The 27,130-nt window shown below is 33.9% G+C and overlaps 4 protein-coding genes, 1 long non-coding RNA gene and 2 pseudogenes across 5 annotated transcripts; 4 read left to right on the top strand and 3 right to left on the bottom strand.

Moving 5' to 3' along the window:
* Positions 1–1,900: 1,900 nt before the first annotated feature.
* LOC120213578 (40S ribosomal protein S15-4-like) lies at positions 1,901–3,843 on the top strand. The gene is made up of 4 exons (XM_039211681.1): positions 1,901–1,969; positions 2,084–2,232; positions 2,324–2,381; positions 3,464–3,843. Exons 1-4 carry the CDS (start codon positions 1,967–1,969, stop codon positions 3,710–3,712), a joined length of 459 nt encoding a protein of 152 aa, XP_039067612.1. The 5' UTR covers positions 1,901–1,966; the 3' UTR covers positions 3,713–3,843.
* A 991-nt stretch (positions 3,844–4,834) lies between these two features.
* Positions 4,835–6,122, bottom strand: LOC120213652 (transcription factor bHLH92-like; the record flags this gene model as incomplete). Its single annotated transcript, XM_039211734.1, has 2 exons — positions 4,835–4,954; positions 5,847–6,122. Coding segments are annotated over 2 exons (387 nt in total), but the record flags the coding sequence as incomplete, so codon positions are not given.
* Positions 6,123–8,616: 2,494 nt separating this feature from the next.
* Positions 8,617–10,520, top strand: LOC120213856 (annotated as a pseudogene).
* Positions 10,521–11,212: 692 nt separating this feature from the next.
* Positions 11,213–11,956, top strand: LOC120213855 (annotated as a pseudogene).
* Positions 11,957–13,249: 1,293 nt separating this feature from the next.
* LOC120213853 (protein transport protein SEC23-like) lies at positions 13,250–16,325 on the bottom strand. The gene is made up of 2 exons (XM_039211905.1): positions 15,423–16,325; positions 13,250–15,000 (listed from the first exon to the last, which is right to left on the bottom strand). Exons 1-2 carry the CDS (start codon positions 16,077–16,079, stop codon positions 13,342–13,344), a joined length of 2,316 nt encoding a protein of 771 aa, XP_039067836.1. The 5' UTR covers positions 16,080–16,325; the 3' UTR covers positions 13,250–13,341.
* On the top strand, positions 16,065–16,814 carry LOC120213858. Its single transcript, XR_005524814.1, has 2 exons — positions 16,065–16,099; positions 16,781–16,814. It is a non-coding gene; the product is annotated as an uncharacterized LOC120213858 (long non-coding RNA).
* LOC120213854 (auxin-responsive protein IAA14-like) lies at positions 16,731–18,243 on the bottom strand. The gene is made up of 5 exons (XM_039211906.1): positions 17,884–18,243; positions 17,482–17,702; positions 17,245–17,380; positions 17,108–17,169; positions 16,731–17,024 (listed from the first exon to the last, which is right to left on the bottom strand). Exons 1-5 carry the CDS (start codon positions 18,111–18,113, stop codon positions 16,987–16,989), a joined length of 687 nt encoding a protein of 228 aa, XP_039067837.1. The 5' UTR covers positions 18,114–18,243; the 3' UTR covers positions 16,731–16,986.
* Between the last annotated feature and the right edge of the window lie 8,887 nt (positions 18,244–27,130).

The raw sequence follows: 27,130 nt of genomic DNA, 5'->3' as shown, positions 1-27,130 counted from the left end.
AATAGTCGAGGGACTCAACAAAGTAACATCCTATAGTCGAATGATCATTTTATATTTTTTAATAGTCAAAAGACTCAATAAAATAATATCTTATAATCAATATTATTTATATACTTTATCCTAAAAATATTAACCAATATAAAGACGAGAATTACAATTAAATGTCAAAATTGATTAACGATAAAAATGATCTAACATTTGATAAAACTAAACCCTAACCCAATTGCAAGCCCAATGTTGGTATCCAAAGATATGATCTTTAGGGTTTTCAAACTCTCTCTCTCTATATATAAGCAATTTATCATAAGCATTTCTCTATCGTCCACCTTCCCCGGTGGAGCTTCAGAAGACCAAAGCATTCAACCATTGTAGATCGGTAGTTATCGTTTTTCCCTTTATTCTTGAAAGCGCCAAAGGCCGAGCGCTTCCCCCGTGAAACAAGGGGTGGCGTGGTATTCCACGGGGAGAGGTTGTGGCGCACGTTAGTGCGATTGGCGCATATTAACACCGTTTCTTTTTCGACTCGGTGTGGGATTCCATGGCCGCTTCGTTACTTTAGTTATAGTAGTCGGGGCGAGGGTATTGCCCTACATTTCTTCTTCCTATGTTATATCTTTACACCAGGTTTTGAAAATAAATTGTTTTTTTTAATATTTTATAAAAAAGCATTTTCCGTTGTTCGAACTCTATATTATAAGATATTTTTTTGCTAATTTTAAAAAAAATAATTTCAGAAACTTATGTTTTCGTTAATTTTCCTGAAAATAATTTACATCTAATGTTATACAAAACTAATAAGAGTACCCATGGTAGTCTGAAAGGGGAGGGATGAAGTGAACCCTCGACATAAGAATCGTTTGGGATGAAAATAGGGAAGCACAAATCTGAAATCGCAAAAGGTAAGAATCGTTTGATTACCTGAGGAGATAAACGATGATGACCTGAATAATCGTCGCCGGTGAGAAGAGTATTTGATAGGATGATTTGGATGTAAAGAGCTTTGAAGGAGTGATTTTCCTTTGAAGATGAAGGCTGCTGTTGTTTTACGGGAGAAAAGGAATGATTTTCCTTCGACCGGAGAATATTTCCCTTTGACCAAAAATTTTCCCTTAAACCAAACATGAGAAAACACGAAAAACATTTTCCATAATTTATTTTCTTCCAATAATCAAAATAATTATTTTCATTATTCGAGGGAAAAGCAATAATCTTCATAAAAGTCATTACTTCTATATTTACAAACCTCATGTAAAAACATATTTGGATAATAACTATTTTTGTGAATAAAATATATTAATTTTTCAAGTATAATACTAAAAATTAATTTTTAACATTTACTCAAACAATCATTTTAATTTTTAGTATTTTAATTTTAAATTTATTTTTTATTCAAAATAATATGTATTAGATAAAATTATTAATTGACTAATGATTTATATATATCATTGATGTAGGCAGGTAGAATGTCTCATATTACTCAAGATACTAACGAAAATATATATTATGTCATCTAAAATGATGATGTGATATATATCACGTCAATAGTTTATTAAATGTTGAAACTAGAGATGATAACGGATTGGATTTTTTACAATTGGGTCCGATCCGAAAATAGGTATCCTTCATTCAAACCTTATCTAACCTGATTAGAGTATAAATTTGACCCGACCTGGCCTAATTAAAAATCCTATCCGACCTGACCAAATCTCGATTTTTTTAATAAAATCTAACTCTATCTAATCAGATTCGGGTTAAATTGCAATCGTAGTTGAAACTCAAAACACTAGTCCAAATTCAAAAGTAAACCCGAACCAAATTGCAAGCCCAACTTTGGTACCCAGGAGTCTGATTCTAGGGTTCACAGACTATATATAAGCAAGTAATAAGCATTTATGTCGTCCCCTCCCCAGAAAAAAACACTTAGTGGCTGCTGCTCGAGATTCAGTGAACACCAAAGCATTCAACCATGGTAGTTAACAATACATTCGTCTCGTTACTCTTCAGTGTTTTTCTCTCACTTTATTGCTTTTATTTTTTCTTTTTTTCTTACTATGTAATGTTCATTTGAATGCAACTTTAACAGGCGGATGTGGAGACGGAGGTTGCAGCTGCTGGAGTCCCCAAGAAGAGAACGTTCAAGAAGTTTAGCTTCCGAGGAGTTGATTTGGATGCTCTGCTTGATATGTCCACCGACGAGCTTGTTAAGCTCTTCCCCGCCCGTGCTCGTAGAAGGTAAATAGCTAAGATATCATCCCCCCCATTTTTGATAAAAAAGTATCAATCTCGTTTTGTTTTCTAATTGTTCTTCTGATGTGGTTTTTAGGTTCCAGAGGGGTCTCAAGAGAAAGCCAATGGCTTTGATCAAGAAGCTTCGCAAGGAGGTAAGCTGATCTTTAATTTGCTCCTTTTTGTTACTTTTTAATAAATTTTATTTGTGGGATTTATAATTAGGTTTAGGGTTGACATAGAGTTACTTGGCATTGTTCATTTGATTTCTGTTTAAACTTGTTTAAGGGTAAAACTCATGTATTTTATTCGGCATGTAGCATTTGATTCTTATGGTTATTATTTTAATTTCTTGAAAATTTTGTAACACATCTCACTGAGCTAAAGTTGATCTTTTACTCCTTTCGATGTCAATAATATATGGTTACCACTCATCTTGAAGCATATTGCATTTGCCATTTGCTTGATTGATTATGATTCGAATCCCTCTTGAATGCATTTATTTGAATGTAGCCTTGAAGTTGATATTTTACTTTTTCTTTCGATGATGTTGTTGGGAATCTCACATCGTTACCACTCATCTTGGGGTATATTGCATTTGGTTGATTGATTATGTTTCAAATCCCACTTGAATGCACATAATTGAATATAGTCTTGAAGTTGATTTTTTCCTTTTCTTCTTTCGATGATGTTGTCGGGAATCATATATTGTTACCCATCATCTTGAGGTATATTGCATTTTGTTGATTGATTATGTTTCGAATCCCACTTGAATGCACATATTTGAATATAGTCTTGAAGTTGATTTTTTTACTTTTCTTCTTTCAATGTGTTGTCCGGAATCGTTACTCTTGAGGCGTATTGTATGATTGCATTTGTTTGATTTTGTTTCAAATCCCACTGGAATGCACATATTTGAATATAGTTTTGATTTGATTAAGTAAAAGGTTTTGGCTCATTCTAATTGCAAGTAAAGTAACTAACTCTATCGCATGTGTTGTAGCCATCTCATCTTCTCTATTGTTTAGCAGTTTATGGTTTCGTTTTCCAATCTCGAGTTCCATTTCATATATTTACGGTTACTCGAATAAGTTTAGTGTTACTCATCCTAGGTTGTTGAATTGTCATTGTAGTTCTATAGCTTTAGCGAATATTATCTTTGATCGAACTGCGTTAGATGCATCGGTGTTTTGATTATTCTGTGAAAGTTTAATCTTACATTGATGTATTGATATAGAAAAGGGAGGCACCACCTGGTGAGAAACCAGAGCCAGTTAGAACCCACCTGCGTAATATGATCATCGTGCCCGAAATGATTGGAAGCATCATCGGTGTGTACAACGGCAAGACATTCAATCAAGTTGAAATCAAGCCTGAGATGATCAGCCATTACCTCGCCGAGTTTTCTATTTCGTACAAGCCGGTGAAGCACGGTAGACCCGGTATCGGTGCCACTCACTCTTCTAGGTTCATTCCTCTAAAATGAAGTCAGTTCCATGTGGTTTGGGAACCTTTTTATATCTGTGGTGTATGAAGAGATAATTCATGTCGATCAAGTTTTGATTGTTGCAACCTTAGGCATTTTAATTAATGACAATTTTATATTGTTTCGGATGATTATTGTCTATGTTTTATATATTACCATTTAAAGGCATGCTTGACGAGGTTCATGTCTTTGATAAATTATGCGTTTAGTACCTAAACTATTATTTATCATTTTTTTTGTATCTAAATTTTTAACTTTTCAAAACAGTACATAATGTTTAGTTTTTGTTTCGTAGTAGTAATATGTCGTTACATCATTCGTCCCTCAACTATCTTCTCACTCCTTTCGTACTAAAGTTTATTTTTTTTTAATTTAACTACTCAACTTTCTAAATTTTCTTATTTTAATCACTCTAATTTATTTTATTAATAATTTTTGTGACATGATGTTTTTAATATTATTTTGTTATTGTATAATTAAAAACTAAAAATAAATAAATTTGAAAGCTAAAGTGATTTAATTAGGAGTAATTTGGATGTTTAGTAATTAAATTAAAACAAATTAAATTTTAGTGATTAAAATAGGAGTGAGAAAATAGTTGAGTGATGAATCATATAATTTACTCGTAAAAAAGGTGTTAAGTACAAATCATTAAGTTAATGCGAGGTACTAAAAGCAAAAATTAAACGTTAAATATAATTTTTGATAGATTGAAAGTTCATGTATTAAAATAGATCAAAACTAATAGTTATGTATTAAATACAAAATTTACTTTTTTTTTAATAATCTGAGTTGATTATAAGTTATAATTTATTTGTAATTTTTCTAGTTATTAACAATAAATATAATTGTTCGAATATGAGAAAACAACAATTTTATATATTATCCATTAATAGAGTCAATTTAGGTTATAGAAGAAGAATTCAAGCTACCAATTAAAAACTAAATTGAACCATACTTCATTGTTCATCCCTAATTAAGAAATGGAGAGAAAAGTCAAAACTATTACACCAGAATTAACTTTTTGTGCTACAAATTGGCCCGATTAATTTTACATTTTTTGTCAATTGACCCAATCTTGAATCATCCATGAATTGGAGCCACGTGTGATTTTCCATTAGAAAACTTTGATCAAAACTTGCGGCCGTGTATTAATATTCGGTCGGTCCAACGTTGCCGAAGTTTCCTCTCAGCTCCTTGCAATGCTTTAGTCACTGCCTCCTCTACCCTGGCAGCTCCCATCTACAATCAACGATTAGCATTACTACGATTCACATCATTTTGGTAAAACTACTGTATAGATCCATGATTAGATCGCAGTTTGCATTTCGGTCCCTATACAAAAATGTTCGTAACGTTAGGGAAAATGACATCAATTTTCATTTAACATAAAAAGTGTTGATTTCATAAGGTGAATTTCATTACATGATATGACATCAATTTAAGATATGATATGATATGTTTAACGGGTTGAATTGATCAAAATCATTTTTAATTAATCGGAATTTAATTAGATATCATGATAATTACAATTTTAAAATTTTTACATATTTTTTTGTTAAAATAAAAAATTGAGTAAAATACTAATTTATTTAATTTAATAACATGAAGTTAAGTAAACTTTAATTCAATACCCCAATTTTAGTATCTTATAAACTAATTATATATAGGGTAAAGTACACAAATGGTCCCTCGACAATAGAGTATTGCTTTATGAGCCCTTGAAATATTAAAAGTTAGAAAATGGTACCCTGACTATAAAATATTACTTTCCTAAGTTAAAAGTTAAAAATGGTCACCCGACTATTCATCATTTTTCGTTAAAAAATTAATGGCAATTTAAGCTGGACGTTAACCTGCTGAATGTGATATGATAGTGGTTTTAGATTTTGGGTTCATATTACATCATATCTCAGTCAGTAGGTTAACATCAACTGCCATAAATTTTTTAAAAGAAATGGACGAGTTTGGAACACAATGAATAGTCAAGTGACCATTTTATAACTTTTAATAGTCATGGACTTAAGAAATCAATATATTATAGTCAGAGGACCATTTGTAACTTTTAATTGTTGAAGGACTCGATAAAGCAATACTCTATAGTCGATGGACCATTTTATTTTTTTTAATTTACCTGAGATTCAAACTCCATGACAGCAAGGAATTGTTGATGAGTAAACATTGAGTGGATCATTGTGGGTTTGGAATCCATAGCCTTCAAGCATTTGAGAGGTTCCAACATTGAATCAATCCCAGATATTGGATTCTCTATCTTCACTCTGTTTCCCCCATTATAGTTTGCTTGCAGCTCAAGGTTTCTCCTCTCCAAATCTTTCTTCACCCATTCCAGCTCTTGAACTCTCTTCATCGCCATTTGAACTATCGAGTTCTTATCATTCCTCCATGCCAAACATCAGTCCAGATGTTCAATGGCTAAGTTGGAAAAGATTACCAAATATGAGGACTAGAAGTTGTTTTATCCATATTTATCAAAGGCATAATGACGAAATTAACCCTCAATGTTTACTGAAATGGTTACTTTAGCTCTTATTCTTTTTCTCTGAGCATTTTAGCCTAACATTTCAATATTTGGTCAAAATGAATCATGCGGAATAAAAATCGTTAGTTGACTAATTGACAACATATGTTATTGACGTAATGTTTTCACATGTGTTAAATTGGTAAAATGTGACATGCCACGTCGTATAAAGTGATGACGTGGTATGTGACACATCGCCTAAGGTTATGACATAACATGTTATATGTTAACAATTAAATATATGTAAAAATGTCACGTCAGCAACATGCGTTGTCAGCTAATCAACTACTGGTTGTCATTCAATAGTTGTTATTTTGACAAAAAATTGAAACGTTAGGTTAAAATGCTAAAATAAGGAGTAAAATAAAAATGACCATTTTAATAAAAGTTGAGGATTAATGGGGACTAAATCCACGGGAAACGCACATTGTAGGGATCATTTTAGTAATCTAACCAAATCTCTTCTCATTCTCTCATTCACCATGTGACGGAAACACCTCTCTTTCTCACCTTCTTTAGCATCCTCCGTCGCCCCCGGCCAACTCTTCTTCAAGAACCCAATCATCCTCTTGCTCAAATTCCCGGAATTCCCACCACCGTCACAACCCAGAGCGACAGTCGAATACGGAACGAAAGCACTCGGTGCAGTAGCAGCAGCAGCAGCAGTACTCGACGTCGTCGTTTCATACCAGAAGATTTCTCCTTGTAGCATCTGCTTTATCAACTCACTTTCCATGGCGTTTTTCTTTTAGTATACTGGTGTTTTGTTTTTTCGAGCTGGGATTATATATGTATACAGGGTTCAGTGGATTCTTCTTCGAGGTTAACAATAAACCTTGACGGAGGCCCCAAATTTCAGCCATGGCACTAGTGGGTCTTTCAAGATTAAGCATGAACCCTTGTATTCAGCTTCCTTCCTCGTCTCTAACAAGGTCTCTGATTCTACTTTGAGTATTTTAAATCCTATAACCCTGAATATATTTATATAATTGTGGATACAATAACTTCAATTGAATAAGCATTCATCAATGTTTTTTAATCGAGTCAAATCAAAAATAAATTATAATATTATGACAATTAATTATAGTTATACATTTTTAAGCATAAAAAGATACGAATACGATTTTATGAATGAAATAAGGTTGACTTATGATCATTTGGTTCCCCGCGATTGTGTAGTATTATTTCTTTAACTAACGATACAAACGTTATCAATTTAGTGTTTAGGTCGTCAACGAAGTTAAATTCTCTCGTTAAGTGGCACATGTTATAATTTTAAAATTTATTTTTTAGAAAATATTATTATATTTATAAAATAACATAATTTCTCTTAAATTACAAAAAAGTCCCAAAATTACTAAAATCTCTAAATCTTAACCCTTTCCAGCCATGACCAATGCCGTCGACGTAGTCTTTTCTATCCTTATAGTCATACGATGTCGTAGTTATCGTCGATTGACCGTCAAAATCGCGTGGATCGCGATTTTTATCTTAGGTTTTGCATGGTATAAAATATCGATTCGTCGTCGACCGATCATGATTTCATAAGGGTTTTAGTCGCAGTGACAGGTAAGGTTGGGTGGAGCTTCGTCGACGACAAATGTCGATAGTCGACGTGGGCTTAGGGATTGAAATGAAGGTTTTCAAAGTTTAGGGTTATTTTGAAATTTTTGTATTTTGTTAAAAAAATGATTTTAAATTTTAAATAAAAAGTTTTAAAAGTATAGAGTGCGTCACATGTCTCTTAATAGAGGAAATTAACGTTGTTGATGGTCCAAACACCTAAAGTGGTAACATTTGTAACGTTAGACATCATGATCATTCAAAAAATAGTTTAGGCACATTCGTCAAAACCGTTATAGTTTAGACGCTTATTTTATAATTAAATATTTTAAATTTATTTGATTCTGTTTATAATATTAGTATTTAAGTCATATATATTGTATGAAATATTTAACCTATTTATTAAGGATATAATGTTAAATTTCATTTTTAATTTTAGTTTAAATTATCACTTTAATATTTATTTTTTAAAATTATTTAATTGTCAAATTTTTATTTCTTTTAACAATATTTTTTGAGTAAAATTCTTAAGTGATTAACCATCATCGTTAAGTGACTAACAATCAACGTTCGAGTGACCAATATGTTATAATCCGAAAATGTAGATGATAAAAACTAAACTCCTAAAATAAGTGACCAAATAAGAACATTAGTAAAATAAAAGGGACCATACGCGTAGCTTACCCTATTCAAAATGAATTTGACCGACTCAAATTCTGAGCTTAAATCGGTCGGGTTTCTAAACAAAAAAAAACCAAAAAACAAACGTAGCAAGCAATTCGGCCAAGACGGTACATTTGATCAATCCACATAATTCAATATATCTACTCTGCGCACACCGTTTCGTTTCAAATTTTCCCAGAGAAAATAGTTGTTTGGAAAGGAAGAAAAAGGAGGAAGAAGAAGATCCTATTTGTGATTTCAGATAATCAGGTTCTTTTCCTTTGAGCCTATTTTCATATATTTCTTTTCCTGAAGAAAGACTGTATTTTTTTTTTGTTTCATGGTTTATCCTTTCGATAATTATGGGTTACACTTGAAGCAATCGTAATCGAATAAAGAATTTAGGGTTTTGATTGTTTTATTTGGCACAATTGAAGAATTAAAAAAAAAAGTTGTCCCCAAGCTCAAGGAGTAGGATTTGCTGTTTTAAGCATGATGATCGACTCCTGGTTGAAATGTTTGATCTGAAATTATCTAATTTTGCAGTGGATTTGACTGTAAATTTGAATGTTGTGAGGCAGATTTTAATGCATTTGATCAAATAAGAGGTTGTAATTGCTTAGTTTGATTCATGGGTTTATCTAATTTGTTGTCTTACGTCTAGATGAAAATCACAGACCATGATTCTCACTGTTAGAGGATGAACTGTTTGTAGTTTGTAGGCTTTTTCTCGATCAATCAGATCGGTCAAGCAAGTTTTTCGATGGTATGCCCCTCGGAATATGTGCTACTTTTCAGCTTCATGATTGTATTCCGGCCAAACGCGGCATCCTTATGCACGGTTCCTTGGTAATCTAATTTCTAGTTTGATCAGGGAAGCCACAGAAAATGAATCTTCTAAAGTAGGTTGTCGATTTGGTTAGATGGAAGACACTTGCGAAATCATGATACTCGTGGATATTTAGGCCAATCGATCTTCTGATATGCTAGTTTCAACATTTCTCGTTCTTTACTTTTCTTCTTCGTTGCGTTATGAATAGTTGAGATGCGCGATCCGTTCTGCTGAGGTCTGAAAAGGAATCCAGCAATGGTCATTGGCATTAGCTACTTTCTGTATTAGATAAGCTTGATATCGAAATTTATAGCCAAATGATGGCTCATGGGGGAATATAGATTTCCTTGTTCCTTTTCTTTTTAATCATTATCATCGATTGATTAGTTTCAATTCGAACAATTGTTGTTACTTCTTGATTTAGCTGGTTTGTTGTCGGATTTTTTCTCACGAGTGCTTTTATTGTCTTTCTGAAGTTGATAATGTTGTGTGAAGTGGAGTTGCAAAGGGATGTGAAGGTACATGCTAGAAACTTGGATAAAAACGGACTGGTTTCTCGAGGGTTCATTCTAGCACGCCTACTCGAGGACCTGTCTGAGGAGAAAGCCAGCGAGGATCACGGTTACTTTCTAGCCGTAACTAGCTTGAAAAGAATAGGTAAAAAAATGTACTGGACGACTCGGGGAATATGGTTTTCACCGTAGTGTTTACATGCCGGGCCTTCAAACCCTTAAAGGGAGAAGTCTTGCAGGGAGTCGTGCGCTACATATCTCAACACGGTGTGTTCTTGAGGTGTGGACCCGTGAGGAATGCTTTTCTCTCGGCTTGGAAAATGTCGAATTACCAATATGTTCCCGGCACCAAACCAGCCTTCCTAAGCGACGAGCTGTCGAAGATAGAGAAGGGTGTCGTCGTTTGTTTCTTGGTGCTTGCCGTAAGATGGATAGATACAAGTAGGGATTTTGAGATGCTTGCCAGTGTAGATGCTGATTCACTCGGGCCGGTTTCGTTACCGGGTTCCGACGAGTCGGAGTGGTGAATGAATGGCCGCCCGCCCAGCCGTATAGCAGAATTATACGTGTTCTTGGCTTCGCATTGATGAAGACGTGATTTTGGGGAATACTAGCAGGGATTTGTATATATTTTGCAGCCTCGAGGTTAGTTAGAGGTGTTTTTCTCGTTAGATTAAATTACTTGAAATGATTTAAATGAAAAGTGAGCTAATTATAATATCTATTTCTATTGTTATTTTCAATTAGATTTTTATTTTATCGCATAAAAATATTTTTTTATTTATGTCGAATTGAGTTGGATGTAAATTTTTTTTTTATCTCAGAACTTGAATTAAGTAGAATTTCTCTAAACTCGAATTAAATTCAGGTGAAGGAAATATGCTTCTCGAGTTAGATAAGTCGGAAATTCGACTCGATCAGTTATCATCCCTAAGTAAATCATTAGTCCTAATACTATATATTATTCTTTGTACTCTAAGCAATTCAATTTTAGTTTTTCTATTATTTCAAATTTTAAAATATAAATTTTGACTTGAATAATAAAATAATAATATTACTAAATTATATATATATATATATAACGATTAAATTAGAGAATATGAGTGAAATTTATAACGTACGTATAAATTATAAATATGGTCTAGCAGAATTTGATTAAAAATTAACAATTATTAAAAATATAGGATTAAAATTATTAATTTAGAGTATAGAGATTAGATTTAAAATATTTATATAATGTAAGGACTAATTGAAGAGTTTTGAGCATTGAAAAGAATGAAGAATTAGCTCAAGAAGTAACAAACATATTAGGGGCTTCGATATTTCAGGAGCTTAAATTGACCTTAAATTCTCTGGAATCAGACAATCATTTTACTGCAAAATCCCTCCCTCTTCGTCTCTTCAACTTCCAAATTTCTGGGTTTTTTTTTTCTCGTCTTCTTCTGTTTTGGGTGTGATTTTTTCCCGGGAAATGTCTTCTTTATTCTCTAGCTTTAAGGGCACCGCCCAGTCCTTGACTTCAATCCGCCGTCCGTGGCGGGATTTCTTCGACATCACTGCCGTCGACATCCCAACCTCGTCCTCCGACGCCACCACCCGGATCGCCCAAAACATAACCCATTTCCGCCTCAACTACACCATAGTCCTCCTCGTGATCCTCTGCTTATCCCTAATCTACCACCCTCTAGCCCTCGTCACTTTCTTCGTCATCCTCCTCGCTTGGTTCTTCCTCTTCCTCGCCCGCGATCGCGATGAGCCCATCGTGATCTTCGGCTTCTTGATCGACGACCGCCTCGTCCTCGCCGCCCTCGTCGGCTTGACGGTGGCTGGACTGGTCTTCACAGGCGTTTGGGGAATGTTCTGGTGGCGGTTGCCGTCGGAGTCGGTTTCGTGATCTTGCATGCGGTGTTGAGGAGTACGGACGATCTGGTAATGGATGATTTGGAGTCGCCGTACGGGCACGTGCTTGCTGGTGGGGATGAGGGGCTCGATAGTACTAGAGGGGATTATTCTTCTATTTGATCATTTGGGTCTTTTCTTTAGATTGAACATGGTACATTTGCAGAATTGTTTAACGTAGTCTCATTGTTGACAATGAAAAACCATCAGAAATTATCAGTTTTTTTTATTTTTTATTTTTCATTTTCATTTTCCACAACAATCTCTTGCATGTTTTCAATATTCTTGAACTGTTGTGTTCTAAAATTAGTATGAATGAAAGTTGTTACTGTTGTTTTAGTTGAATTTGGAAAGCCTTATTGTGAAAATTTTCGTACAAGGATTGGCATTAATAGCAAAATCAATGCAGTGATAGGAACAAATTAATAGTGTTAGGGTCACCATTTTGCAGTCATTGTTGATATGCTACCGCAATGAATGTCCGAAAACGATTCACAGTCACAATTTAAATCCCCATGGCTAATAAGAAAGGGTGCTATGAAGCTTTGCTGAAAGTAGAGAATTTGGGTGCAAACCACAAAATGAGGGTGTTATTGCATTTGTAAAGTTGTGAAAGGTGATTCTGTCAAGCATCGTTTTTGTTTTGAAATGTTGATTTCGCAAGTCTGGTTTGATTTGTTTAGATGGATGTAGAAATGGAGAGTGGAAAGATCGGGACGTTTGGCTTAGGATACCTGTTTTTGTGCCTCTTGGTTTGCCTTTGTTCATTGGAAAATAGGTGAGCTGAGAAATTTGGAATGCCTTTATTACTACAATCACAAGCATTCGAGTTGTGCAAATTGAAGCATGTTTTGAACTTGAGAGATTGTCTCAACATTGTCTGGGTTCGTAGTCAATGGAACAATGTTGATTTCGCAAGCCTTGCCTGATTTGTTTAGATGGACGTTGTAGAAATGGACCGAGTGGAAATACCGGGACCAGTATGTAGATTGGCTGTTGCACCATTTCCATGGGGCCTGATACTAAGAGACTGGTGTTTGCGCCTCCCGGTTTGCCTTTGTTCACCGGATAAAGGGTGTAGTGAGAAACTTGGAATGCCGTTACCGTTATGATTGCAATCTTCCAAGTTGTACAAATGAAGCATGTTTCGAGCTCGAGAGATTTTCCTCAACATTATCTAGTTTCGTAGTCAATGTAACAAGATTCCCATCGTCGGAAACGATGGGGTACTGGTTTGGAAAGCTTTGGCAGGAATCCTCATGGATGCAGGTACAGCTGCTCTTGGTGACCAACCTGCGTCATGAGCTTGAGGTTTCAAAGATTTAAGCAATGCATGTATTCATCTCCTAATACTCAAATCTCGATGCGAGTTTAGGACATGGATATGTCGAATAATTTTGCGTATTTGAAGTAATTTTAGAGGATCAAATCCCTCGTATAAGTTTTGACTGCTAGTTTACAAAATACAGATATCGAAGGCAAAAAGAACAAGTAAAATTAGAGTTGTAGCAGAAATGACGCATATATATGGCCCTGAAGCGAATATGTATGTCTAAAATTGGAAACCACACTAAAACAAATATATGTAACCCTAAAGAGACGTGTACAAAATCTCAGTTAGTTAGCCCTGCACTGCAAGGGCTTGCAAGTGATCTATGAAAACTTGTAAGCTCAAATCATCTGTAAATAAAATGTCTGAACCATCCGAGTAAGTCGAATCTTGAGTAACCGATGGGTTTAACTTGGCTAGAAGAAACCTTGCTTGACTGCTATGCTGGTCACATTTAACAAGCTTTGGAGGTGGAACTCGTTCGGCCACCAATTGACCTGCATCGAGCTCCGGGGCTTCGAACAACTTTCTCAAGTTCCCGTGGTTTGGATCTTTATCGTAACCGAGCTTTCTCCATTGAGCAATCTTGGATCCATAATGAATAACCACACAAAAGTAAGAGTCGAAGAGTAAAATAACATCCGGGGATAACGAGCGAATATCTAAGAGAACCGGAACTGGAGGTCCATCAAAGGAATATTGTAAAAGTGTGGGCTGGATCATGACAATTGAATCCGTAACTCCTTCACGATTCAGCATCAGTCGAAAGAATGCAGTCTCGTCGGGAGTGCTGTTAAAGACATCAAGAAATTGGGACCTCCTTAAATAGAATATGAATTGGGGATAAAGTGAGAAGTTTGATGCAAGACGAAAAGACGAAGGATCTTCCTGTATATAGTCTCCGAACTTGGAAGCAAACCGTATAAGTGTATCATCCAGCCATCTGATAACATCTCTAGCAAGACATGTCTCTGCTCGATGGATGGCAAGTCTGGCCATAACTGCAGCTGCTGCTTCCTGATCAAACCCAGCACGAATTTCCGGTGACTGCTTTGCAACCCATCTTCTTGCAACGGTTGTCACCCGTTTCCTAACTCCCATGTTCCCATCTCTATAGCGTGTTATGAACTGTATCAAAAATGCAGCTCCAGGTTGAGGTTTATGCTCGTAGTTTACTTGGAAGAAGATAGCAATACATGCTTTACTAGTAAGTGTCCCCAACTTCCACATATAAGTAGCGCCATCCCCGATCACATTCTCGCACACCAAAGTATTCAACTTCCGAAGAGAAACACAAGGTCCAAGGGCTCCGCAGATTTTCAAGTCTTTGGTAGTCACTATTTCGATGGTTGCATCAAAATACATCTTCAAATTCCCCTCTTCATTGTGACTAAATATATGACGCATGCATTTTCTGAATTGATGGGATTCAAAAGACTCTCCTAGAATCATGAATCCCCCCGAGCTCTCAACAGGGACCTTCAGCTCCGCTGCTCCAACTTGATCCAGAGAACAAGCGAACAGATCAAGAATAACAGATGAATCACATAGCCTTTGCGATAATCTCTTATAAAAGTCGCAAGACTTCTGGTAGTACGGTGCCTGACCGTTTATGAGATCCTTATGATTCCTAATTGCAATAGCAAGATCCGAGTCTACAACAATCCCAGGGCCACGAGTAGCAGGTCCAGATGTGAAGACCATGATCCTGGATCCCGTGTTAACCAAGAAACCTTCCAAAAGTCCAAGTGCAGTCACTATCGCCGCTCCAGTCGATCTTTGGGGCCGATGACCTGGTCTCACCTGCACAGAGGAACGGATTTCCTCTATTGCAGATGTTATACTGAATTCACATTCCGATATTGGCAGCAGAAAACTCTGCTTTTGGATAGCAGGACTCTTTCCAAGTTGCTGTATCTTCGTACCACCGATTCCAAGAAGCTTTTGTACCTGAACACATCATACCGACAAAATTAATCATCAGCATTCCGAAAAAGGCAGTGCCGGGATCCTTACCTCCACTCTTAAACATAATCTAACGACTTAAACAATCACCGTTCTCTTCTTTTCAATTTAGCCTCCAAATAACTATATGAGAAACTAAAAAATTCCCATCTTTCAGGTTTATCTGTAAAGAAAATTTTGCCTAAAAACAAAAACCAGAACTTTCTAAACAACCAAACAGTTCTCCCCACTGCTAAACAAAATGCATTCGCTACCGATACTTTCAACCTTTCAATTTAGCATTCAAATTACATTACAGCACATAATTCTTGATCACATTGAATGATTGAATACCATAAAAAACAATTTGAAACTAATAATTCAACATATATAAAAATGGGGTCTTGATGTTTTTTTAAGCTCATTACCTGCTGGGAAGAAAGCTCGCGGTCACCATGAAACACGACAACCCTCAAACACTCCGAAAACCCGAGGTCATACACATTCACCATTGCATCAAATGTAACCAAGCCAACCAACGCGTTCTCCGGCAACTGTTCCACCACGCGCCGCAACTCACTCTTAACCGCTCTCAACTCCTCTTCCTCCATACACCCATCAACCACGAACACAAACGCCGGCCCTCTTCCGCCCACCTCTCCGGCCATCGAAGACGTCATCGACGACAACGAAGACGACGACAACAACGACCCCATAGGCTTGGGAGCGGAATGAACGGTCTTTGCGTACTCAACGGAGCTGTAATTGGGGAAGAGCTCGGCCGGGAGGTTGGATTCTTCGAGGGAAGAAGAGTAGGTTCGAGGGAAAGGGTTTTTGGAGAAACAGAAGGAGCAATACCATATACGGTACGTGTAATCGACGCGCGCGTATGGGTTCAAAACGGCGCCGCATTTGGAACAGATAAGAGGCTCGTAAGGGAGGATCGGGAGCTCCGAGAACTCCGTCAACGGCGTGCACATGACGGAGAGTGGGATCGTCAATGAAGCGGCATCGGGCTTTGATGTGGGCCATGAGTGCCACGGCCATCGCAGGCCCTCGATTGCTTCTAGTTCGTTGAAATCCATTTGAGAGAAGAAAAACAAAGGTTCACTTTTTGATTTTTCAGCTTGGTGGAGAGAGATGGGGTTTACTTGGATGAAGAGAAAGTGAGGGAAAATGGGGAGGACAGTGAAAAAACCCGGGTCCGGTGCAGAGTTTCGGTAACTTGATCGGAAGTTAATGATGGCGGCCGGCCGATTATGTATTTTTCATTATTCATTTTTTGATGGGTTTTTGGCTTTGGACTTGAGCAAGCCATACACCCAAACCCTTTATTTATTATTATTTCTTTTTCCCTTTTAAAATTCATGTAAGGTTGATAGTCGTAAATTCTTATAATTTTATTCATAACTTTTCCCTTTTAAGATTTTCTCTACGTAAATCTTGATGTTATTATGTTTAATCTTATTTTTAAGTCGTTACCTTCTTAACAACACAATTTCGTTATAAAAAAACCCTAAATGTTAGCGATCCCATAAAAGAATCACTTAATACATAAAGCATTATATAAACTAATGGCCATAAATGAATGCCCCAACACCCTTCACATGGTCATGTTCCCCATCCGTCATGGTGATCCTCAGAATCCCAATTCAAATATTAACATTATATTTAATACAAAAACCCCATATTAAACTCAATAATTAAATCAATAACAATATAAATATATTGAATTATACATGATATGAAGAATCTTTTCAATTTGGGAAGATTAAAAAGAAACAAGTACCATTAGCATTAAAACTGAGTGGGGGGAAGAACAAAACACATGAACAACAAGCTATGACAATCCCCCCATCATCAGTTCATTACAAATGTACTATCGTCACTTCTTTAATCATATCTATATATGCCATTTATATATGTGTAATAAAAATGCATAAACACAATCCCATGATCTTGGTTCCAGCAGGCAGCAAATACATGTCGATTTTAGGTTCTGCTCTTGCGTTTCTCCATTGCTCTTGGTGCTGCAAAAATGTATATATAATGTTTTAACATGATTATTCATTGTTATGTGAATACATGTGATGCTAGAAGTTTGAATGTGTACCGAGACCGATTGCTTCTGATCCTTTCATTATGCGTAAGCGTTTGCAGGAATCGACAAACATTCTACGGAGTAAATATCGAAAGTGAGTGTGTAGGTTTGGGAACGAGTTTAAGTTTTTGTGGATGAAATTGACTTACTGCCATGGGACATCACCCACGAGCATCCAGTCACCATCTTTATCTTCATAGCTTGGGACATAATCAGAACTGTTGAGAAGATCCATCAGCTTGCTCTCGTTCATGAAGTCTGTCATTCCTTGAGATTCATAGTTACCTTAAAAAATAAATAAATAAACAAATAAAAATCAACTTGACCCACGTTATATGACATGTTCATGTACGTTTTTTTTGTATTGATAATTTGTGTAGGCTTACTCATAGTGAAAGAACTGAACATCTTGGCCAAGGCATCAGACAGCTCTTGGTAGCTCTTGTACATCTTCAAATCTACCTTGCGAAGATATGGGGCACCATCCATGCGCACCTTCACAAACGCTGCACAGCTAGCTTTCTCACTTTCCTCGCCGGTGCTCTTATTGTTAGCCATAACGTTCTTCCGGTAAGATCGAACCGGCGGCCAACCCACCACCTGTGCCCTAAAAAGTCAAAATGACCGACCTCGATCGAGTTCAATTAGAATTTGAATCAATATATAACTGTTTCTTCCGAGCAAAAGGGATCAAACTCGAGACCTTGTTTAAGAGACAAACACACAACATAACCCTAATTTATACATGAAGAAACAAAAGCTATGGTGTTGGTGTTATTATGACTTACTTGGCCGGTGGTTTTGCAGGATCTTTGGCTGAAATCGGTTTCTCTTTGGAACCATTGTCAAGGTTCTTGTTAAGAACCATGTCGGTTTCCTTAGCCTGAAGGTTAAGCTTCAAGTCGACGGTCTCCGAGAAGCCTCGTTTACCGGTCGTTCTCGGAGAACCGTCGATTTCATTTCCACTACCGCCACCGGGCAATCCGAGGCACAGCTCAGTTCCAAGCATGTTAGCCATTGAAACAAAAAAAACTCTCTTTAACCCTTTTCTTTTCTCTATCTTCTTTTATAATATATCTTCAGCTTCAAATTTTCCTTCTTGGACCAAATTGGAGAGGAGATTGATGAGAAATGGAGGAGAATACAGTGAGAAGAGCAAAACCCTCAATAATATAAACTGTGGGGGGCTAAGTTGTATGGCTGCATGTGTATGTCACATCAAGGTTCATGATTCTATGGCCTCTCGACACGTGGAGAGAGATGGTACGTTGATCTTCAACAATTGATGAACGTGATTAGATTCTTGGGTGAACTCTCTTCTCATTGGTCAACTATGTATTATCACATGCAAATGTATAATACAAAATAAATGGTATGTCCAATTGTGTCAAAAAAAAAAAATTGGTATGTCCAAATTATTATGTTGATACATCACCAACTTATGCTAAGTAAATTTTAAGATATATTTTTACATTTATGAAATGTATTTAACAACTATCATCGTAAATTAATTACATAATTTAGATTATAATATTAAAACTAGTCACTTTAAATCATAAAATGACCATATATAAAAAAAGTTAAAAACCCTACCAAAAGATTTAAACAAAAAATAGGTACGAATAAATCTGACTGCAACGACAAACAAATAAAAAATAACCATATTGTAAGAATTTAACATCTTGATTGTTATTAATTTTTTTCATTAATATTAGTTGGGTGTTGGGAAAAGCATATGATAATGGACCACCCAATACCATATTATATATTAGTAGTATGAAATTAAAGAAAAGTATACACGTTATTATATGGTTAAGATACTTCTAAGAACCTTCCAATTATGCAAATTCTCACATGAACCAATAATTCATCCCAAGCAATGCAATTAAACAAATATATTTAGAAGAATATATATATTTATGTCCACACATACAAATAAATATGACCAATAAATAAATAAATATATTGTTTGTAAACCCAAGTGTTTTTTTCTTATTTATTTTCCCCAAAAACCATTTTTAAAAATATTTATTGTCTTAATTCTTAAAGGATTGAAAATCAAATAGACAAATAAATAAATAAAATATGTTATGATGAGCTGCATTTGCAAGACAACTTAATTGAACCGACACTTGCTCACCCCCTATGATTAATGTCACATATATTGCTTTAAACAATTAAATCCTCAAATATTTCCCCCCTAGAAATTTCAGGTAATGTTCATAAAAGTTTACAATAAATCATATAAAAATAAATTTTAATATCTAAATTTAATTTTAATATTTAATTGAATTCATCAAATGATCTCAACGATAAAAAAAATGTTGTTTTTTCTAGAGGTATTGGCTCGAACAATTATATTTAGTGATGGTAATTTCACCCGTATCCAACGGGTTCCGACCCGATCGAGTTAGATTTAAAAAAAAAAACAGGTTCGGATTGAGTCGGATCGATTTTTTAAGGGGTGAAGTCGGGTCAGGTAGGGTTCATATGCAAGATGAAAAAGTCCGACCCGACCCAAAGATAATAATATAATTTCTTTAAAAAATTTACTATTTTTAATTAAATCTTTAATTTATATCGGGTCGGATCGATTCAGGTCGGATTTATACTCTAAAAAATCGGGTCGGAATCGGGTGGAGGATATATATTTTCCGGGTCGGGTTTGATTTGAGGGTGTATATTTTTATGCCAGGTCGGGTTGACCAAAACCCGACCCGTTGCCATCCCAAATTATATTTGTAAGGTGTGTATGTAGTTAACAGGTTAAAAAAATTCTTAAGATATAATTACAAAATTAATATTTTATTTTTCTCGTGCATACACACACCAGTTAAATATCTGAATATGGTTTATTGATTTAAATTAGAATTCGAGATTGATTTTCTTTTTAATTCAATTTAACACTTATAATTTTTTAATCTAATAAAATACTTAAACTTGACATCTTAGTTCAAATTAATAATTGAATTTAATTTTTTAGTTCAAGACATGAGTATTAATTTAAAGACATCTTGCATACTTAATTTTTCATGTGTATGATATAACCCTTTATTTGATCTAAAGTAGAAATATTTTCCTTTTATTTAATATTTTTAACAGATCAGTCCCTCATGTGAAAAACCTATATATATATATATATAAAGAAGCCTCCAATTATTTTTTTTGAAAGAGAATGAGCCTCATTAACATATATATATATATATATATATATATAAATGAATGAACATCAAGTGATTGTGAAGGTGATTTGAAGGGCATGGTGGTGAGTTAGAGACAGGTCACATCCCTATGTGAAGGATGCATCCCTAACCCAAGTTGTGCCCTCTTATTTGTCCATGATAGATCTAAAAATATTTTTAAGAGTGAACGTGTATATATATATATATATATATATATATTAACAACATAAAATTTTATTAAAATTTTAAATATAATGAATACAAATAAAATTTTAAGATGAATCGAAGAAAACTCTAATTTTGAAGTGGACATAAAAAAAATTCAAGATTGACACTGTTAACAAAATTAATGTTTAATCAAAAATTTTAAATTTCAAGATCAACATGTATATACTCTTATATATGCGTCATTATTACCATATATTGTCTATATATAAAAATAAACGAATTTAAATAAAAATATAAAATCCTTATTTTATACCGAAACAAACTAGGGGTAAACTTGACACGTAACTCACGTAAATTTAATTCGACTCGATCCATGAACAATTCTACTACATACTACATAGAATAATTTATAAACAAGTGTAATTAGAAATAGTCCTAAATTTATTTGATTTTCTAAATTCTCAACCCTCTCGTAAGAATCAGAATAAATAACTTAGTTCCTTTAATTATACTCCGATTTAACGAGTGTCGCGTGTATAATTATAAATAATTACAGTTAAATTCAGATAAACTCTTTATATATCAAATGTTTAATACATAATGTATAATTTTATTCACCTATGATTAATTAATCGATATCATGGCATTAAAAATGAAGTTAAATGAATATATATATTAAAGTTTTTGAGAATCTTGTTTATTAGTTCATGGTCCTACAGAACGAGATGTGTACTATGATTCATAAGTGAGAATCTTTTTCACAATGGTATTATTCGCAATGTTGGTGGAATTTGGGACAGTCGACACCATTGGTGGGGGCTGACCAACCTACTCTTCCCATTGTAAATATGTCTTGGCTCCTATTATATAACGTACGAGACGGATGCATGATTTTATATTAGGAGCGAATTTGAATTTATAAAATTTTAGGAGACGAATTTAAACTTGGAAAATTCTAGGGGACGAAAACAAATTTACAATAAGAAATACGTAGATAAAATCTAAAATATACGGGTTACGACAACCCCCACCCACTCCCACCTAAGTCCATCCCGGTATAAGACCCTCTGATTGATTTCATTATTTCATATCTATCTTTGTTTAGGATCTAATATGTGATTAACCCTTTTGCTAAGCCGTATCAGTACGAAAGATCTTTCAGGTCAAACATCAGTTTTTTCACTCATTATTTTATTTTGGTTTTATACAAAAATTAGTCCCTTAACTTGGTAATTTTTCTAAATTTGGTTTCTAGGCTTTTTCTCAATCACATTATTCCCCCCGAATTAATACACGATGTTGACGAGACATTTTAACAAATCATCCAAAATGTGATGTGTGGCACTTATGTAGCCAACGTTTTCACTAGTGAATGTCACATGCCAATAGTCTGATTAATTATTTGAATTTTTTTAACTTTAGATATAAAAATAGTTTTTAAAAAATTAAGTATTGAACTAAGAAAAAAAATCAAGTTTAAAGGTCAATCTCGAAATAAAATATTTTATCGTAATACCTTTTTATAAGTGAAGATGGTTATTTATAATCGAACCCGAAATCTGAAAAAATCAAAAGGATCATTATTCGTTCAATTTTATATTACCTTATTCGTTACATATGTATAATCACTATAGCAAAAAAAGAGCATTTACGTCATTTTTTTGCCTATAGCGACGTTTTTAAGCGTCGGGCAAACTAACGCCGCTAAAGTTCGCGGCGTTTGAATAAAATACATGGGAATCCAACACAACACAAGTAAAATGGGCATGACGAGTTTAAAAAAATATATTTTTATTGAAACTTATCACTTTGATGTGATAAAATTTAATAAAAAATATATTTTATTAGAACTCGTCACTTTAACGTAACGAGTTTGAATAAAAAATATTATTTGAGCAAACTCGTCATATGAGCGTGACGAATTAGCCCTGCACTGTAACATTTATCATAAATCTCAAATTAATTTTGAAGTTAACATAATAAACTAATTTTTTACCCACATGACCTGTTGTGTCAATTTTATTAACTTGTTATATAAGTTAGGCTGCATTAAAAAAATGTTGGGGTTATTTCAAGTTAGTTATCAGACTATAAATGCATAGTGTATGTGGCCAAGACCCACGACAATTGTAATCCATTTTACAATTAATATTGAATTTTGAACTCATATTTTTCTGACAATTCAACATTAAAAAACCTTAACATTTATCGACGGGTTAGTTTAAACGATAATAGCTTAATACTATTTAAGTAAATTTTAAATTCGGGTCTTTATATATGAAGAAAAATTTTTTTAGAAGACTCATCCACCGAAACCTCCCTTCCCTTTGCATGACTTGAACAAGTTTAGTTTACTCTTTCCTTATTTCATCCACCCCATTAGACTCTTCTTAAATCACTATTGATCAAGGGGTTAGTAGGAACAATCATCTTCTTAAAAGTTTCAAATTCTCATATATTTTAGATTATTTTTTGTATTGATAATATGTTTTCCGTCTTCTAAAATGTTATAAAATTCATCCTATACATGATTTTATATTAAGAACGACAAACTTCTAAAATTTTAGAATGAATAAACTTATAAAATGACGAGACAAAAACATATTATCAATAAAAATATCTTAAGTATAATATACTTACAAATTTTCAAAAGATCAATTGTTCTTCTTTACTTCTTTTGATCTATTCCTACATAAAGTTGAATTTGAAGAAACAAGTTAGGGTTTGAAGCAAAGAGAGGGGTCGACATATCAGAAGATAATAACGTAGGACAAAATGTCCCATGATAATGGATCATGTTCCACGAGGGGACCTCTTTCATTTCAACCATGAATGGTTATGTATGCTTGGACGTGGCTTCATCACCATCTATCACTTCTTCTTCTCCTTGCAAAACTAGGTTTGCTATCTCATCTCCTTCGTAGGGAAGATGGGATAGGGATGATCACGGGACTTAAACTAGGTGTGTTTCGATCCGACCTAAATTAATTAGGTTAGATTTTTGAAAAAAAAAATCATGTTTAGTGTGAAAAATATCTGATCGGGTCCGACCTAAAAATAATATAATTATAAATGATATATTTAAAAACAATTACAATTATACCCTTCTTTATATTATCATTTTTCGTTAGATCCTTATTTTGTTAAATAAAATTTATAATTATTCATAAACATATAAACTAAGAATATTGATTCAAATTGCGGATTTTTTTTATCAATTTGAGTAAGTGCAAGGCAATATATGTTCAAAGATAACTCTCAACCTTTCGACATTGAACGCTCACACCCCCAGGATCCCTGTAATCTATGATGCTCGAAACTGAATCCTCAAGGAATAACAACAATTACAAAATATACTTTTATTATTCATTATTTGAATTTATATCACTTATGCAGATGTAGATTTGATGTTCAAATTCGATTCTACGTTACAAAATAGAGAACATATTTACTTATAAGCAGATTCAACCTTAGTCATCCAAAATTTTAATACATTTAGATTCATATATCGTTTAAATCTTTAAAATTAAATTTTTGTATATATTCAAATGTATGATAAATAACAATATTTTATTCAAACTCAAAATTTGATTTAACACTTGGATAATTTATAAAAAAAACATGTTAGGCATATTTACAAATTTAAAATGATAGGAACATAATCTCGTAATGATTAAAGACCGATCATAATTGAGTTGCGATAAAGCTAATTTGTCGGTGTGTCCTAATTGTTTGTATTTTTATGTTAATGTTAATGATGTTTATCTTCCATCTTCAATAATAGTATATATTTATATCTATCATTGTTTCTAGTTATATGGTTAAATTTTTAGCCTTATCTTATATATATATATATATATATATTGTATAATAATTGAAAGATATCAAAGGTGGAAGTACTGCATATATATTGCGGCAGAAGAATTGATGGGCCCTTATTTGTCCCTTTGAAAGTTGGTCCTAAACAAGAGCCGGTGAATGAATCCCAACCCATTTAATGCAAGGGAAAGGTGCCCTAAAATTTTGTCTGGGTCACTGCCCTTTATTTCAAGGGTGTGGAGGCTCCTTCTACAGGGTTCTGTTTTGGCACTTTGGCCTTGTTTTGGAGCCCTTTCTACAGCTTGAAAACCCTAGTGTCCTAATGCCATTATATTTTTATTTCGAAGTTACTGTGAACTTTTTCTGCGTGGAATATCTATTATATCTGCATTCGATAAATATGAATACATTAGATTATGAGTTATTAATTCATACATTGACGGAGTCGTATTTAATGACTTTGAATCTTAACGTTGACGAGTCGTAGTTGAAAGCTTTGCGGATTCCAACCGTCGATGAGTCGTATTCGAATGCATTATCCAACCTGGGGAAGTTCTTAGAGGATCAAATTCTGCGAAAATAGAATCCGAGAAATTCCGATTTCGAGTTTGTTAAACATCGCGATCAAATTTAAGGTCACACTCCTCAGGCACCACAAAAGACACAGGCTTTGAGTTTCGAGGAGTACCACAAGTTTTAACTAACAAGTTGGTGCAAAGATATTTCGTCGCAATTGCTGTCGTTTGCATTGCTGGAGCAATAATGGTGCCATAACCGCGTGTGAATGAATATCCCATGCATGCATGCAAATACAGCTACCGTGCTCGAACATCAATTTGTGCTAAAACTTTGGTAAGAGAATCCCTCGTTAGGTTTGGTTTTCGGAACATGTTTCGATGCTCAAGCCGTTATGGAATACAGGGACGGAACCAGGATTCTAGTTTAAGGAGGGCAAAATATAATAACAATAAAAAATGAGATGACAAAATCAAAATAAACCAAAATTTAAAGGTCTAAATAGGTATTTATCCTTATATATATTTTTAATTAAGCTAAGGTAATATATGTTCTAAATACCTCTTAAACCATTTAACAATGAATTATCAATCACCGCAGTTGTTGGTGTTCAAACCCGTGACCTTTTGAAATAACAACGATTCTTCTAACAACTGAGATAAGTTATTCGTGCATTATCCTTATATTTTTTTAATGATATATAAATAGAAAAATATTTCATATATGATATACTATTAGTATAGTCAAAAAAATAATTTTTTGGAATTTTTAAGATTTATCTAACAACAACGATTCCTTTAACAACTGAGATAAGTTGATTCGTGCATTATCCTTATATTTTATATGATGTTTAATATATAAATGATATATATAACATTAAGGGTATAGATTTTAGAGTCAAAGTTTTAATATTTATAATTTAGTTCAAGATTTTAGGGTTTAGGACGTGTGATAGTATTTAATCACGTCGTATAGAATTAAAATAATTCATCGACAGGGCTTGACATTGGATGCTTAAAATAAGATTAAGAGTTTGAATCTTAACGTTATGAATGGAGTGAACTAAGTTGGAAGAGTCACTCTGGTAATAAACATTTGCAACATTCGATTTGAATTATTCGATTTGAATTAGTCGATCAATAAATCGAATATAAACAATTAATTAAAAAAATATTCCATTAATAATGTATCAAATAGACAAATACTAACCATATATATTATTTTGTCGTGGATCGTGTTTGCTTGGAAAAAAAGATTTTTTTGTGAACAAAATCTATCAAATAATAGGGATTGGATGTTATATGTATGACTAATTCATAACAACAATATTAATGATTAAACATCTTTTTAATGTGCACGGGTTGGGATGGGCATGGGTTGGGTTTCGGTCAACCCGACCTTAAAATTTTACATCATTCACTTGATCTGACCCGAAAATATATACTATCCACTCGATCCGAACCGATCCAACCCGAAATAATAATAATAATATTATTTTTATTTAATAAAAGCAGTGATTTAATTGAAAAAAATAATATATAGAAGAGTATTATTGTAATTATTCCTAAATATATAAGGTAAAATTATATTTTTTTCGGGTCGGATCGAGTAAGATATTTTTCACCTTAAATCCGAATCAGACCCGATCCGAACATCAACTTTAAAAAACTCGACTCAAACCCAATTTTTTTTATTAAAAAACCCGACTCGATTAGGTCGGAACCCGTCGGGTTCAAGTTCCATGCCTATCCCTATGCACAGGTGAGGCTGAAATGGACCCTCCTCAATAATTTTTATGCCCCGTCTCTTCCTCAATTGACCGTCCATATGAATTATTCAACCTTATATTATATCATCAAAATCCTTATTTTTTCTTTATAACCATCGGTATATAATTTATTGATCGACTAATTCATATTAGATACTATAAAGACAAGGGCGGCCCTCTTAACCCAGTTTTCTCTATTCACAATCGTCAGGATTCAAATCCCTGACCTTATTTAAGAGATCTAATACTTCGTCCCACTATACCAACTAGTTATTGATACAATTATTATTTTTAAAATAATATTATATACTTTAAAAATTATTATATTAGTACCCTTTTCTAATAATTAACAGCAAACAGGCTAGATTAAATGAACTTATATTCCCAAGTTAGAATGTAATAAATATTAATTTAACACTGTCAAGCTTAAGCTTTAATTAATGAGTTGATTGCATCATATGTCCTAAAATTATGACCCTCTTTTTGAATTATTCCTTAAGCTTTTAAACGTTCCAATTTCATTCTCACATCATGATTCTCATTCTAAATCATTCCCTAAACTTTTGAACATTCCAATTTCAT

The sequence above is a fragment of the Hibiscus syriacus genome, unplaced genomic scaffold (genome assembly GCF_006381635.1).
Source record: "Hibiscus syriacus cultivar Baekdansim isolate YM2019G1 unplaced genomic scaffold, ASM638163v2 tig00110044_pilon, whole genome shotgun sequence".
Taxonomy (NCBI): domain Eukaryota; kingdom Viridiplantae; phylum Streptophyta; class Magnoliopsida; order Malvales; family Malvaceae; genus Hibiscus; species Hibiscus syriacus.
This window is presented reverse-complemented; position numbering and strand designations above follow the sequence as displayed.

What these genes read in the sequence shown, in the direction of transcription:
- LOC120213578 (XM_039211681.1), top strand. An exon ending in CCCGCCCGTGCTCGTAGAAG is followed by an intron (nt 2,233 to 2,323) that starts GTAAATAGCTAA and finishes TGTGGTTTTTAG; the next exon opens with GTTCCAGAGGGGTCTCAAGA. An exon ending in TCAAGAAGCTTCGCAAGGAG is followed by an intron (nt 2,382 to 3,463) that starts GTAAGCTGATCT and finishes GTATTGATATAG; the next exon opens with AAAAGGGAGGCACCACCTGG.
- LOC120213853 (XM_039211905.1), bottom strand. Translation starts at nt 16,079, where the DNA reads ATGGATTTCAACGAACTAGAAGCAATCGAGGGCCTGCGATGGCCGTGG. An exon ending in GCGAGCTTTCTTCCCAGCAG is followed by an intron (nt 15,001 to 15,422) that starts GTAATGAGCTTA and finishes TGATGTGTTCAG; the next exon opens with GTACAAAAGCTTCTTGGAAT.
- LOC120213854 (XM_039211906.1), bottom strand. Translation starts at nt 18,113, where the DNA reads ATGGCTAACATGCTTGGAACTGAGCTGTGCCTCGGATTGCCCGGTGGC. An exon ending in CCTGCAAAACCACCGGCCAA is followed by an intron (nt 17,703 to 17,883) that starts GTAAGTCATAAT and finishes TTGACTTTTTAG; the next exon opens with GGCACAGGTGGTGGGTTGGC. An exon ending in GTGGGTGATGTCCCATGGCA is followed by an intron (nt 17,170 to 17,244) that starts GTAAGTCAATTT and finishes TTTACTCCGTAG; the next exon opens with AATGTTTGTCGATTCCTGCA.